Source organism: Anas acuta, chromosome 3 (assembly GCF_963932015.1).
Source record: "Anas acuta chromosome 3, bAnaAcu1.1, whole genome shotgun sequence".
In the NCBI taxonomy this organism is placed as follows: Eukaryota; Metazoa; Chordata; class Aves; order Anseriformes; family Anatidae; genus Anas; species Anas acuta.
The window spans coordinates 55195582-55211628 of record NC_088981.1 but is presented as its reverse complement, the minus strand read 5'-3'; the positions used below and the strand labels follow the sequence as shown (position 1 = coordinate 55211628).

At 37.5% G+C, this 16047-nt stretch overlaps 1 protein-coding gene across 3 annotated transcripts in view; it reads right to left on the bottom strand.

Moving 5' to 3' along the window:
- Positions 1-152: 152 nt before the first annotated feature.
- TMEM181 (transmembrane protein 181) overlaps positions 153-16047 on the bottom strand; it is a 28258-nt gene continuing 12363 nt past the window's right edge. For 2 of the 3 annotated variants that reach the window (XM_068677207.1, XM_068677208.1), the window contains exons 7-17: positions 14435-14515; positions 12633-12732; positions 11784-11914; positions 11056-11147; positions 9547-9604; positions 8799-8901; positions 8656-8707; positions 8014-8096; positions 6812-6901; positions 5247-5313; positions 153-4002 (exon numbers count right to left, since the gene is read on the bottom strand). In XM_068677207.1, coding sequence (XP_068533308.1) covers positions 3924-4002; positions 5247-5313; positions 6812-6901; positions 8014-8096; positions 8656-8707; positions 8799-8901; positions 9547-9604; positions 11056-11147; positions 11784-11914; positions 12633-12732; positions 14435-14515 — 936 coding nt within the window. In that variant the 3' untranslated portion in view covers positions 153-3923. Of the gene's footprint in view, positions 4003-5246; positions 5314-6811; positions 8097-8655; positions 8708-8798; positions 8902-9546; positions 9605-11055; positions 11148-11783; positions 11915-12632; positions 12733-14434; positions 14516-16047 lie in introns of those variants that run through there. The other variant, XM_068677206.1, reaches the window with a different exon arrangement.

Sequence of the window (16047 nt, the reverse complement as noted above, 5' to 3'; positions counted from 1 at the left end):
CCACCCCAATTCTCTGGTGACTCTGTGCTGACACAGCCTCCTAGATTCAATCCCTATGTATGTTCAAACTGGGTTACTTGGATAAGAAAATACTTGAAGTCTGTTTAAGTGGTAGTCATTCACGAGAAGGGAAATAAAACCAAGATACGATATAAAGATATAAAACTTTATTCTGAGTATTTAACAATGCTTATGCACATGAAGTCTTCAAGAAACCTAGTACTCAACTTTTGCTTGAAATACTAGTTTTGCTTCATATTCCATACTTGGATGACATTTTCCAACATAATGGACAATTTGCTATCATTAACACAATTTCTAGACAGAATATTTAACACGTCCCCATGCACACTTTTTCAAAGCAGCATTTAATTTACAGCTTCTCATTAAACAGAGCATTTATCTTACACATTTTATACCATTTTGGTACACAAATATTCCATATTTTATCTTAATTTTACATATTTACAAACCTCTAAAATTTTTACAGTAACACAAAGGTTATTACTGGCATAAGCAAAAAAAAAATGGGCAAAAACTAGGTGGTTATGGATTCAAGGTTGTGTTTTGGCTCAGAGATAACCGATCAAAACCTTTTCTAGCTGGAAACACCTTTCAATTTCTCCCCCATATTAGTTCTGCAGGTCTGGTGGACTAGCTCTTCCTTACTGCATGGACCCCTATGCTTCCTTCCTATTCTTCGCCAGCCCTAGGAATTCCAACTGCATTTTTAAAGCACATACTACATGTACATAAAACCACTGCCATTAATGGGTTCATGCTCAATTATAACCGCTTTCTTAAGAGTCTGTCTTGAGCACAATGTACATGAAGTCTTGCAGTTATTTAATAGAAAGCAACTCCTGTAGGGCAGTACCTCTGTGCGCTGTGAGGCCTGTTTGTATACTTTTCTCATTTTACACAGCTCCAGGAGGGCTGGAGATGATACTGAATTCCTTTAACTGTAGCTGAAGGAAAGCCAAATTAGTTTCTTATCCAGATCGCCTCTGTTTTACCCTTAGGTTACAACATACTACTCAGCAGTGAATTTATGCCACCTACTCCGAAGCTATTGGCAATCCATTCTGTAATATTCCTCAGATACTGTCTCTGCTTTCCAATTGTTCACTGATAGGGGAGTGAAATCAACATTTCTTGCTAGCCGAACTACCTGCTTCACTGCTTTTGCTTTTTCACTATGCATTGAATTTGATATGACAGTTCTTCAACCAACCTTCCCATTGCACTCTAGCACATCTAAAACACAAAACTATTTTGTATGGCAAACGTTGCTCAAATATAATCTCTAAAAAAAATTAGCAAGGAAATTATTTTTGGTAAGATACTTACTTGAAGTGCACATTTCCCTATCTCAGCTCTCCTGTTTTCATTTTTAATGCAGTCATGTAGAAAAGTGAGGGTAGACAAAATGGCAAGTAAAATGGGCTGAAAACAGCTTTGGAAATCATTATTTCACAGTTAGATCAGACATGTTTTTCGTTAATGAGTTCACAAAGCATGACACTATTTCAGGGTCAAGTGTAACAACCAACTCCAACTGTCATAAGAAGCAGTATACTTTGCACACTTGTCAAATCAAGTATTTTATCAATTCAAAACAGCACAGAAGAGAATTAAACAACATGAGAGAGATTTGAATACATAAGGATCACGTAAATCTGAATTTTTGAAGACCTAATTGCTGTACTCGCTTCAATGGAAGTCAGAGGGGCTTGGGATACACAGTGTCTAGCTGGCTTCAGAGTCTGACTGCAAATTCAAACACACATGCACCAAGAAAAATCATCTAGGGAATAATAAAATGAGAATGGTATCTCCTGTAGAATAAGAGGTCAACCCCTATACTTGTTAAAAAAAATCTGAAAATAAATGCTGAAGGTACAGCTTAGTACAGTTCACTGACAAAACCCCCACAAGCTTGCATACCTCTGTAATGGTTTTCCTGTATGTTCTAAACTGATGCCAATTAATCAAGACATTTACCCCCACCCCAGCATTCTCTTTGTTTTAGCATTATTGTATAATGGCGCTTTGGCTTCTAACAAATTACCTCTGTTACAGTAAGTTTGAAATTCCAAATATCCTCCAAGAATTCAGAGGTCTGCACTGCTTCCACACACACGCATACACAATCTTACCGTACTTGTCTTTAACAGATCACTGACTTAATCTGAACTATTCTTATGACAGCAAGGATGCAACCACATAAAGCAGTTCCTTTGGTCTTCTGTAAGCAAATTGCTCCCTGTGAGGTATCCCTTTAATGCTCCCGAACAGCTACAAGGAGGTTACTGCAGTTGCAATGGCCTAAAACCATTGCACAAAAGCAGAACAAGTCTACTTTCCCCCCGCAGTATAATTCAGCAAGTCTAGCAGGACTTCATTGCACCGTTCAGCTTAAACTAGTTCAATCATAAGCATGATTTACTAGTATAAGCCAGCATCATTTTGTGCCTAACATATTAACAGTACTTCTTACTGTCTTCTACAGCAGCAGGGCAGAGAGATTCTACAAGAGTAAGTTGTAGTTGTGAATCCATTAAAAAAGGAAAAAAAAAAAAAAAAAAGAAAGACTTTCAGACAGGTCAAGTACTTGAGAACACAGAAGTAGTTAGAAACAAATAGCATCCGCTTAAATACAGAGCCGAACAGTAGTGTGGGAGGATAAAAACATCTTTGAAACTGAGAAGCAGCAGCATTGTACTAGGAATAATGAATTCCCGTATAATTCTTCCAGCACAGACTGGAATACAGATCATCGTAAAATGTATTCGTAAAAATTTCAGGCAGTAGGGGTGGCAGCTGTGCTGTGAGAGAGAAGTTTATGCACAGAGCATGCTCAGCTGTTACACAAGTTCAGTACATGAGCAGCCAAGCAGATAACTGCCTATTAATACAACTTCATGAACAATTCTGATGTAGAAAAAGCCTCTAAAAATGAAATGTTTGGAAATATGAAATTGTACTTCACTATGAAACTCTGTACCACATTCTTGTAAGTGTAACAATCTCCTCCAGCACACAATCATAAAAAAAAAAAAAAAAAAAAGTACTGGCCTCCTTCTGAGATTTGTTGCTGCCCAAATATTTTCATTTGAGAGGGCTGTTTAAAAACAAAACAGAACTAACAAAACAGCTTTGCTGTGGTGATAAAGCATGTTATGAAACCTATGTTATACAAATAATTTTGGACCACAGACGATTTTGGCTCACCAGAACTTGACTACTTGCATGTATCTCACACATAGAACATACCTAGTAAATCCAGTTAAATGAGTTTAAAGAATGGTTTTAAGTCTACACCACCTGTTAGAAGGAATGGAAAGCTTATGTTTTCCTGCATTTCTTAAAAAAAAAAAAAAAAAAAAAAAAAAAAAAAAAAAAAAAAGGGGGGGGGGGGTGGGAGAGAGAAACCTAAAGCACATCATTCCCTGCCTCCAGTTCAAATGGCAATGACTAAGGTACAAAATTGAAAGGGAAAAGAGGCACTTCATACAGCAGAGGACAATATACAAAGGAGCTAGCAAAATGCAAGAGATTAAAGACATTTTGTTCCACATAATCCCAAGGGGGGAAGAAAAACACCAAGCAGCAAAGAAGCAATTCTAAAATCAGTATACAATCAATGACACCTTGAAATTGAATTAGACTCAAAGATTTTAGTCCACAGACATCCTGCCGTCAGACAGTTTATAAGATGTGTATAAATTTTGGTTTCCTAAGTTTCCACCACAACCTTCTCAAGCATTTTTTTTTCCCAGTTTTAACTTTGTAAACAGAAGCAAGATGTCCTTCCCAGGATTTGGATAACAGCAGACTGTAGGAAAGCCAAGGAAGTGGTCCTTCTAGGAAAACTTCATAATTGCTTTAATTCCAGCTGAACAAGTCTCTTGACATCAAAATCAATCACTGTCCGATTCCTCTTTATATTTGGCTCTAATAGCTTGGCCATTCTGAAGTGGCATTTCTTCATAGTCACTCCTGTGAAACAGATTTTTTATTCATTTTTTTTAACTGATCACCATGTTCTGAAGTTTTGTTAAATCTAAGCTAAACAAGGAAGTTCGAAAATGCACTGAAGCATTAAACTTTTACTTGAGTAAAAAGTTTGTATTTGTTTTGCTTCCTTGTTGGGTATATGAAAAATATATGACTTCTCTCCAGAGACTGGTATATAACAAAATGTATCCCAGCAGCTACAAGCCACTACTGACACGGACCAGAGTGCAGACGCGGGCTGGTACTAACACTATCTAACTAAGCAAAGGCAAGCCATCTCAGACAATGCTAGTTGTTCTAGCACAAGCTTGTTCAAGTTGGAATCACAAAATGCTTTGGGTTGGAAGGGGCCTTAAGGACCACCTAGCTCCAACCCCCTGCCATGGGCAGGGACACCTCCCACCAGGCCAGGCTGCCCAAAGCCCCATCCAGCCTGGCCTTGAGCACCTCCAGGGATGGGGCACCCACAGCTTCTCTGGGCAGCCTGTGCCAGGGCCTCACCACCCTCTGAGTAATTAATTTCTTTCTTATATCTACTCTAAATCTAGCCTTTTCTCATTTTACTCCTTGTCCTATCACTCCCTGACAGAGTCTCTCTCCAGCTTTCTGCAGTATTAACCCATCTTCACTGTTGAGCCACTTCAGTGTCCTTGGTAAAAGGTGAAAACATCAAGGGCAGATAATGAATTTGTTCAGCATCTAGCAAAGGCAGGCATGACCTGGATGGGTTTTTAAGGGATACTATATTTTTGATATTACATAAACTCTCACAAGTCCAGGAAGTTTTGCTAGACCGGGTTATTTTTATTTCAGAGAGTGATAGACAGTTAAGAAGAGCGAGCTTTTATCCTTCTCTGCAGCATTTCTGTATGAGCTGACCCTTTGCTAACTCTACCTGACTCCTGTAATCTTTCCCAACTTGAAAGGAATCCCTTCCCATTCACATCTCTTGCTGCCTTCACCCCATGACCTACCAGCATCCTAATACTTACCTGTTTGTATCAGTGCCATGGCAATCCCTTTGAGAAACCAAAAAAGAAAAACCAAAATAACACACATCCTCATTGCATTTCTGTTTCAGAATAAGGCTGTTTCTGTTCTTTAGGCAGCTTATTTTCACTAACAACCTACGAAGCCTTCAATTATTTAACAAATATGGAAAAGAACATTACAAAAATAACATGCAAAAAAAAAAAATCCTCTCTACAGGTATTCTATAATCTTACCCATAAATCACATCATCATCTGAATCGTTCAACATAGAAAAAGCAGGATTGTCTTTCAACTGTGATTCTGGAAAATACAAATAAGGGTTAATTTAACACATTAAACGGAGAAACACGGCTGCACTTCTCATCTAACACTGAAGCAACAGACTCAGCTTCAAAGGCAGTCATGACTACAATGCAACAGAACTATCACAGAATTCTTTCCTGTAAATTCTTAACCATTCAGCCCACAACATCATGATGTTCTTAAGATTTAAGGAAATGAAATAACTCTCGCTTTGTATTTTTAGATAGATAATTCTCTGTGTTGCATAAGCAGATTTCCTCTGTTCTGCAGTTTCATGTCGTATTAGTTCAACTTGCATATAATTAAGTCATACTTCATTGTTCTGATTATTCAAAAGTTCATACTTATTTAAAAATCATAGTCTTCATGAACTTGTTCATTCTAAGTGATAAAGACAGTAGACCAAAGTTGTAATCCCCTGTACGTAAGTCAATGACTAGCCAGTTATTTTTCATCCTTGCAACAGATGAAGGAAGGACTTATTGTGAGATAAAAGGAAGCACATACTTTCCATTAGCTATTTATGACAAATCCCTCTGCCCTCTTTCAAAACCACAGTTTCTTGTATAATGTGTTCCTCCTTAGCTGCTGTTTGTAATTACATGCAAGTAAAATTCAATCCATCAACTTGTCAAGAACATCTTTTTCCTGGAAGGTTTTTACTTCATAACTTCTGTAGGTTAATGCTTCTTGCAACCCTTTATCCTCACCCAACCGTTTGTCTTGTCTTTAACAGAAAAAAGAGCATCTTTACGTAACAGTTCAATTCATCTCAAGTCTCAAAAGTTTAGAGAAAGGAGAAAGCACCAGCTCCACAATCTCTCATCATACTTCCCAGTAGATTTTAAACTCAGTGCTTACTTAAAGCAGAGAATGCACTCAGTATGAATATTTATTTTACAGAATCTTTATCTGTTAGAGAGGAATAATGCTTCATAATCGTCATGTGAATCAGATTACATCTTCTACTTAGGGGAGGGGGAAAAAAAGCACTACAGGTTTAATCATTTACTTCCCTTTAAATGGGGGCTGTGCAACCCTCTCTCCACAGCACATTCCTCCTAGTTGCCCCGACATTATAGATCAGCTTAAGTCCTACTTTTCCATCACCCTGTTTTTCATATTTCAGTCAAGTTCATCAGCATATCAGTATTTTAACTTTATTATTACAATGAAGTATGAGTGAAGTATTGTTGCTCTTTCAGAGCTGTCCACAAGTCAGTTACAAGTTTGAGCGTTATATGCAAACATACTGACTATAAACTTCATCAGAGAAGAGCAAGAGAATTCAATCTAGTTTATTAGTTGTATAGATTTTAGTATTCCTTCATATTCCCAATACTAAATTGCCCAGGAGCAATGCAGCCTCTGCTTATGTCAATCCAAAGCAAACTGAAACAGTAATGAGGCAAGAAAAAGATAAGGGTATCACACAGTACAAACTAATACGCTAGATCTTGTCATGTAAGTTTAACAAACAGTTGCTTACACTCACCATATAGTGCATTCTTTGAGGGGGAATACACGAAGGCTAATGTGTAGAGATAGAAGTTCAATAAACCATAAAACGATAAGAATTCTGCTGGTACTAAGTGTCAAGGATTCTACTCAATGTAACTCCATACACATTAACTTTGGAAACAAGATACAAAACATATGTAAATTGCTTCAATGGAAAGGATGTTTATCGTACTAACGTTTGAGAGTACGACTGACTAAACACAACTGCATTTTATTTGTTTTTTATTTAATGACAATTAGTGTACTCAAGCTCTTTCTAGGTATAGCTCTAGCTGAAGATAAAATCTTTCGTTTTAACACAAGTAAAATTAGCAGAGATAAGGCCTACTCTTTAGTGGAATGCATGGTATAATTGAATAGTTCAGTTTTCACTACTAAAAGAAAGCTGAGTTCAGGGAGTTCAGTAACTGGGTGTGAGGTGCTTTTTTATTATTATTTTGAAAATGGAATGCTTGTGGGCATATCAGTTGACAAGGAAGAAGGACTATGTACAGACAGAACTCAAGGTGGGCTCTGCCTTCACTTTGGAAATATACTAGAGGCTTTGCTCACTGATCTCTACTAGCACCCAATGCATATCTAAAGCTTATCAGTAACAGGATCAGTTGCAGTCACACAGACACTTTCAGAAAGTACAATGGACTAAGATCTTATGGTTCAGATTCAGAAATATCCTTTGTAATTCTACTGCTAACAGACATCAGAAATAGTCTCTCTCAAGCCAGTTAAATTCTCTGATATGACCTCTTCCACATGTAGATTGCACCAGTACACAAACACATTTTTGGTGACTTCTAAACTGTTAATTTCTCAGGTATTTTGGTATACCCCACACCAACTGATAGGTTGAATTCAAGCAGAAAATAGTCATTTTTTTCACAATAAATTGTTAAAATTATTTGAATGCATGCATATATGGGCCTTCATTCCTTTTGAAGAGTATCAAACGCAGCTGTGGTTTATTTGATGGAAACAAATTAAAGTGAAACTCAGCTCATAATCTTTACAAATAGCCATTAGAAAATGATGACAAGAAACCTCGATCAAAATCGATTGATTATCAAAAGCCCACCTAGAAGGCAAAGGACTCAGTCCTTAGGTACATCATCTTTAAGTACCTTCTAAATAAAACCAGATTAATGCTCCTAGTTGAGCAGCATCACAACCAAAGGATATAATTCTGATAATGAGTTGATAGCTCAGCAACAAAGTTGTCCTGCAGAACTTGTGCTCCAAAGCGCAGATAGAGTATAACAATGCTGTGGGGGGAAAAATAGTGAGAGCATATATACTATGCCTTTAAACTTCAAAATTGAAATGGTAGCTTAATAGAACAGTATATCAGAGTCATAGAACAGTTTGGGTTGGAAGGGACCTTAAACATCACATAGTTCCAATCCTCCTGCCATGGGCAGGGACACCTCCCACCTGACCAGGTTGCCCAAAGCCCCATCCAACCTGGCCTTGAGCACCTCCAGGGATGGGGCATCCACAGCTCCTCTGGGCAGCCTGTGCCAGGGCCTCACCACCCTCATGGGAAAGAACTGCTTCTGACTATCTGATCTAAATCTACCATTTTTTAGTTTAAAACCATTACTCCTTTGTACTCCTTATGGTGGTAGCGGAAATAATATAAAGCTAACTTTAAGAACCTAAAGAAAGGATTCAAAAAGTAAGAAGTGCTAAACACAGCTGTCATATCAAAATGACATGTCTCAGTTTCACTGAAGATTTTTATTATCAAAAAATATATTTATAACATTCTTTTCAGGGCTTTGAAAGTTAGAGTATTGAGAAATGTACTCTGAGATGCCTTACCTAATTACAAGCACTATGAAGGTTAATGCAGTCAAGAATTTTAACCTGAGATCTGAAAAAGATTGAGAAAAGTTATTAGAGAATTTAGACGTTTGTGTAGAAGACAACAGCCTGCTTAGTGAAGAACCCCCCAAAATACTTACCGACATAAGGCATGTTACGAAGTTCTGAACATGCCCTCACTATCAGGAACAAAAGGTAAAGAATGTATGTGGTTGCCACCACAAGGAAGAAGATTTTCATTCCCTATAAAAATAACATTAGTTTTTATTATTTAACAAGGTTTGGTCTATTCCTCCCTTCTTCCTTTATGTCCTATAAATAGAAATAGTTTTCCAAGGCACAACATGGAATGGTGCATTTATTCAGGGAAAGTATGCTCATGAAAGGATGGCTATATGTGAACGTAGGTTCTTGAGGAACATAAAGAAAGGATGTTTAACAGAAGAGGTAATTTTGTTCACTGAATTCACATGAGTGCTGAATCTCAAGGATTATCTAAAAACAGATTTCCCGAGAATAATACAAGAAACCATGTAAATTATATCTTGCCCTTCAACAAGGAATTCCTGAAATTTACTAGGACAGAGGATTTTGGCAGGAGTCAAGAAATACAAAGCTGACTTAATAAGAGGCTTAAAAAAATTGTCTTTCAGTCCCAACAGTTGTAAGTCCATGACTAAACTTGAGTATTGAGTTTCCAGATGCCCAAGGTTATTGCAAGACAATTACTTTTCTCATATGGGATGGAGCTCACTATGGCTTGTGCATGATCTGAACAAAGGTGTAAAGTACGCTAGTCAAAGTTAGACCACCTGGCCAGCACGTCCTGTTTTCTAAACTGTGGTTTAAATTAAACAATTTAAAAGCAAGGTAATGTTTCTGACTTACCTGGAAGTTACCTGTGTCAACCCTGTATTGGTATGTAGGATCACGTACTTCATTGACACTATAAAAGATTCAAAATGAAAAAAAAAATGGTTGTTACATCATTACAAAAAACAAGGTTTAAAAAAAATACACTAACAAAGAAAGGGTTTAAAGTTACTATAAAAAGCTTATAACTAAAGACCTTGGCTGTTTAAATTGGTGCAATGCCATCGATTCTAATGACAGCATACAGTACATGACATTCTCCTCCTTTCTAAAACTCAATTTGCAAAGGATATGGAAGATTTCAGTAATCAGCATGTCTAGTCTCCCCATTCATATGCAAAGAGCAACTAAGCTGGTGAAGGGACTACAAGGAGCAAGTGATGGCATTGGAGTTGTTTAGTCTGGAGAAGAGGAGGCTGAGAGGAGACCTCATCACTCTCTACAACTACCTGAAAGGAGGCTGCAATGAGGAGGGTAGCAGTCTCTTTTCTCAGTTGAGAAGTGATATGATGTGAGGCAACGGCCTCTGCTTGCACCAGGAGAGGTTTAGATTGGACATTAGGAAGAATTTCTTCACAGAGAAGGTTGTAAAGCACTGGAATGGGCTGTGCAGGGAAGTGGTGGAGTCCTCCTCCCTGGTGATATTTAAGAGACGTGCGGATGTGGAATGTGGTTTACTGATGGGACTCAGTAGGTCAAGCTGACAGTTGAACTTTAGTATCTTAAGAGTCTTTTCAAAGTAGATGATTTATTTTTCTACCTATTTTTTAGAAAATGCATTATCTTGTAAATTTCCAGAAGCCTTCAGGATTTAGTGTTTCAATTTTACCCTTGGTGATAAGAACCATACCTAAGAAATAACTGCTGTTTAAGCCTTTAATTCATACAAATTCTGCTGACAGGACATTAGTACCAGCATTCCCTGCAATTGCACTGCTTTCATTGCACACAACACACAATGGCATGGAAAAGGCTTTATATATACATTGAGAAATAAAATAGTAGGCAAACACTTCAGAGTAAAATGGTTCCAAATGTGAGAAAATTTTCTGCATTGGTAATATTGACAATATTTCATGAGTGAAGCAGACAAAGAGAAGAGAAACACTGAACGTGGCAAAAGAAGTCAGTTTTTAGGAGGATCTGGCTATGCTCTGTCAATAGCAATTGTGCAGGTTTAATTGTTAAGAAAGTTTTGTCAAACTGCAGTAGTTAAATGCAGAGAAACTGTTGCTTCAAATACTAAAAGCTAACTGTGAGGGTGTGTTGTAGGGAACCATAACCTAGTGTCCAAGTAGTGATCTCTAGCTCTTGCTGTAATTTATAAAACTATGTATTTCTAGGTTGTCCATGAAGACTTTTATTTTCAAATCAGTCGCATTTTGCAAAATAGAAAATAAGAATTTGTACTCTACTCCTCTACCACAAAGTATTAAGAAACATATATCATTAATTATAAACAATATTCTAATGAACTGAATAATTTCAGTTCATTACTTTTGCACCAAATTCTAACTTACTTACGTTTGCCATATTCCTAATGTAACAGAGGCGAGCCACAAGAGTCCAACGATAAAGAATTTGGGCAGATAGAAAGTTAAGCACTTCCTTTCTCCCTGTTAATAAAACAATAGCGTAGTCAAAGTGTGAACTCCAGATTTGATTCATTCTTGACAGAATAACCATTTTCTTTGTTTCATTCAAGATTAGAACTAGATTAAGAAATCCATGTTCAGTACTTTTAACCTGCACAGTTAAGTGCAGAATACAAAAGGCTGTATAATCACTTGTGTTAAAGGCAAAATACAGGAGATTTGGGACATCCCATTCATAAGGTCCCACATATTTTACTGATATTGAAACTATAGGAATATGCTCCAGAATTCATATTTCTCTTACGTAGTATCTTAAAGTCTTTTTTAAAAAACGTAAAAAACAATGACAACAAAACCAACCGCCACCACCACCAACAGTAACCTTCAAACAAGAGCAAAGCATAATGGTATAACAACTCCAAAGGCTGACTTGCAATAGTTTGGAGTGGACGGTCCCAACTATCTCATTTAGGTGCAATTGTCTCACAACAAGCTATTTCACCTCAAATCATTTTAATTCTGTTTGTCACATGGTACTTTACCATTGGAATGTCACTTTTTTTCCTTAAAATTGGTTTTACATTGGTCACTTTTTGAGAGAACTGAACAAACCAGTACTGTCTTCCCAGTAATTACTAGATACCGTTGCACCCCTACCTGTACTCTTATACCATGGTAGACACAAAGCCAGAACAACAACAACGCGCACAGAAACAGCGACTGGAATAGATCATCCAGCATTCCAGGAAACCAACTGTTCACCAGAAAAGAAAGGGGGAAAAACGGATCTGTAATAAAGTAAGAAAAAAAAAGGTTAAACAGAAGTGAAAAAGCACACACTTTTTATTATGAAAAGTAGACTCCATCTTCGTAGGAAAGATACAAAAACCACAGATTTTACAAACTAGACCAGTAAATGAAGTTGAAGTCTGCTGTATTTTAAAGTAATTTGCAAAGGAAACGGTGCCTTCAGCAGCAATATTCTATACTGCAAAACTAGTCTAAAATAGTTGCCAACACTTCTAGAAGATTTCATGTTTTATAAGACCTTCTGCTAAACCACTGTTCTTGGTGATAAACTAAAAATTACCACAGAATGACTGAAAGGCAAATATTCTTTGGTACTGATAGAAATCCTAGAATTTGATGTACTTTACAAGACCAAAAGCAACTTCCACTTTTAAATAAAGCATGCATATCTTAAGAATAAAGAAGTGAGGCTTATCAGGCAAATACAGAAACTGCACTTACATATGAAAGGTTCATTATGGTTGCAGCCTTCTATTCCAATCAGTTTTAAACAGAGTTGACACTCACAGGAATGAAAATAATGAAATCTACCTATTGATTATGCCCTTAAATTTGATACACTTAGAAAGGGTTGCTTTTTATAAGTGGGCTTTCAGAAGCTCTATAAACAGCTCCTTGCAAGATCAAGGCCTTGTCTGTCTTTCTTTTTATTATTTTTTTTAAAGAGCTTTTATAAAAATTCCAGGACACAACTACCGTTGTAAAGGAGGAGGAGAGGAAGGAGGATGGACATCCATTTCTGTTCAATACCCCAGTCTCTCATGGAGAATTTTCGTAGAGAATGTGCAAACAGACACTATAAAACAAACAAAACCCCACAATCTTACATGGGAGAAAAGCAGCCTTAATGGTTTTATCACAGTAAATAGATACTATAGCACATTGCAAACACTACTTCACAAGGTCTGACGCTGTTAACAGTAAAAGAAGAGGCACATCTCCTAGCTTCTACTTCTGCATCAACTTTGCTGGCTTACCCCAATGCAAATTACTCTACGGCAAACTGAAAAGGAAACCAGCCACTAGTTACTGGTCACACACTATGAACAATTTCCACTTAATTAAACTCACTCATTAAAAAAATCCAGATACTACACTAACATTCAGAGTTGCTCAGTGAGTGACATCACGTATGTGAAAGAAATGCTGTGTACATATTAAGTGCTATTTGGGCCCCTCGCTACAAGAAGGACATCGAGGTGCTTGAGCGGGTCCAAAGAAGGGCGACGAAGCTGGTGATGGGCCTGGAGAGCAAGTCCTACGAGGAGCGGCTGAAGGAGCTGGGCTTGTTCAGCCTAGAGAAGAGGAGGCTCAGGGGTGACCTTATCGCTCTGTATAAGTACATTAAAGGAGGCTGTAGCGAGGTGGGGGTTGGCCTGTTCTCCCATGTGCCTGGTGACAGGACAAGGGGGAATGGGCTAAAGTTACGCCAGGGGAGTTTTAGGTTAGATGTTAGGAAGAATTTCTTTACTGAAAGGGTTGTTAGGCACTGGAACGGGCTGCCCAGGGAGGTGGTGGAGTCACCATCCCTGGAAGTCTTCAAAAGACGTTTAGATGTAGAACTTAGGGATATGGTTTAGTGGGGACTGTTAGTGTTAGGTTAGAGGTTGGACTCGATGATCTTGAGGTCTCTTCCAACCTAGAGATTCTGTGATTCTGTGATACTACCCTGGTATGAAAATTCTGCATTTTAGTTGCCTATGTTGTTTATTTTCCCCAAAACACATCTATTCCAGAGGCAAAACTAGGAGAAGATGAACAATCTAAAGCGCAGTGTAATTTAGGTTTGTAATGGACCTGTGCAGGTCTCTGGTCCACCCTCCCACTCAAGGCAGTGACAACTGCAGTTAGATGAAGGTTTATGGAGTTAAATGGAGCTGGTGACTGGTCACAGGCGGTGTTCCCAGGGGTTGGTGTTGGGGCCCATCCTCTTTAATATCTTTATTGATGACTTGGATCAGGGAATTGAGTGCCTCCTCAGTAAGTTCACAGATGACACCAAGTTGGGGGGAAGTGTCGATATGCTGGAGGTAGGAAGGCCCTCCAGATGATCTAGGAAGTCTTTTCCAACCCTAATGATTCTGTGATAAGGTCATATTCAACTGAGTTTTGCCCATTTTCAAAGACAGTGAGCCAACACACACTCTGGGCATCCTATTCTAATGTCTGAGTCCACCTGCACTGCCAAAAATACTTTTTTTCTAGCATCTCATCAGAATTTCATTTATTTTAACAAAATTCTGTCTCAACTTTAAAATCAGAGTCTAAAAAAAAAACAAGCTTTCCTCATTTATTCTATTTGATTCATGCCCCTTCAATGCCACTTACAAAACCATAGAAGCAGCAACTAAGTAAGTATTTTAGAAACATTTTTAACACCCCTTCAGCAGTATCTCAACTATACTGCCTGGGGCTAAGTTACTGAACACAGCACTACAGTGCAGCATTTACCAGCTGCCTACATAATGTTCTCCAAAATAACTGGAAGAAAATCTTACCGTGACCATAAAAGTAAGAACTACAAAAACAAATCGGAACCAGATTTCTACTTGTGAAAAAGTTGGATTGTAGGTCTTCCACTACAAGAAAACAGAAGAAAAAAAGTTTAACATTTTCACATAACATCAATAATTAACGCTCTTCACAGTTACTGAAAAGTCTTTTGGCTTTCCAAAATTTGAAGGTATAACCAAATTCCACCAAATCACTATGGAAAGACAAAGATAAATTCATACCAATTTTCTTCCAAGTTAAAGCTTTCTCTGAATAAGATGGAAGAAAAAAAGGGGGGGACGACTAACCAGTGAAACGATAACCAAGGTAACCAAAGCAGCCTAGCATCTTTGCTTCTCTTTTACCCAGCCACTTTGTAACATACTCCTTGTGCTGTCATATCTTAATGCGCTTCTCAGATCAAAAAGGATGTTCTTTATTGACTTCTGTTTCATATTCGAAGTTTGAACTTCAATAATTGAATAAATCTAGTGTGTTTTTCTTTATTACCAAGGTCAAATGCATAAACTGATTATGAAGATGATGATAAGGTGCAGTTGTACTTCCTGTAATGAGTCTGTGTTCTTAAAGCTCACTCTATTTTCAGTGAAACGGAAGATTTAAGTAAGGGAAGATTAAATGAGCTAACCAGAAATGAAGAACTTTTGCACAGGTTAAACAGCAAAAGCTCCTTTAGTCTTCTAATTATTCTGAGGTAGAGATATTAATTATAACATGTCAGTTTGCATAAGCTCTGTTCTGTTGACAGATTATGTTATACCTGGCATGCTTCTTTTTTGAAACCACTTCTGTAACGCACATGCCCTGCCCATCGGACAAGAAGCTTTACCTTTCAATTGATTTAATCTGTCAGCCTCTGTCTTGTCTTTTTAAATTGCAAATGCAAAATGAAAATTTGATGTGGAGAATGCTGATATACAAAAGGAAATCAATTATTTCAACTGGGATCAACGTAATCCCGTTGATTTCAACTGTACTAATGAAATAAATCGGAAATTTTTCTTGCTGTGGGAAAGCAGAGCTTTTGAATTAGGTTTTTGGTTTTGTGTACAGGTCTACATTAAAGGAAGCCTGCAAAGCAAGATGATAAACCATACAACTATAAATGCTCCCACATTTCATCCTGCTTGAATCTGGAGCAAAGCAAAGAAGCTTGTGAGATTGCTTTCAACCCTCAGCTTATTTTTAATGATGCACTTTACAAATTGGAGCATTTCAAATATCAATATTCAGGAAGCTCATTTAGTATATAAAAAACACAAGTGCATTACAGTAGCTTTTGCTTGCTGCCTGCCTACTCTGACCCACACAACATTATATGCAGGTAGAATACAAGACAATAACCTGTACAGTAAGTTCAGTTTAGTTTAATTATCTCCTAATGCAAATGTTTCTAAATTTTTTGGAGTCACTCAACACACACTGGTGATTTTCACTGTTTCATTTCACAAGCAACCTTTACCATTATGAACTGAGCTAGACGTTCTGCTAGGGATTGCCTGCTTATTTTAGCTAAATAAACATTTTTCTCTTCCTCTTAAGCAGAGACAAAAAAAACTTCTCAATTTGAGTCTGTTAAATCTTTCTGGCCCTAGAA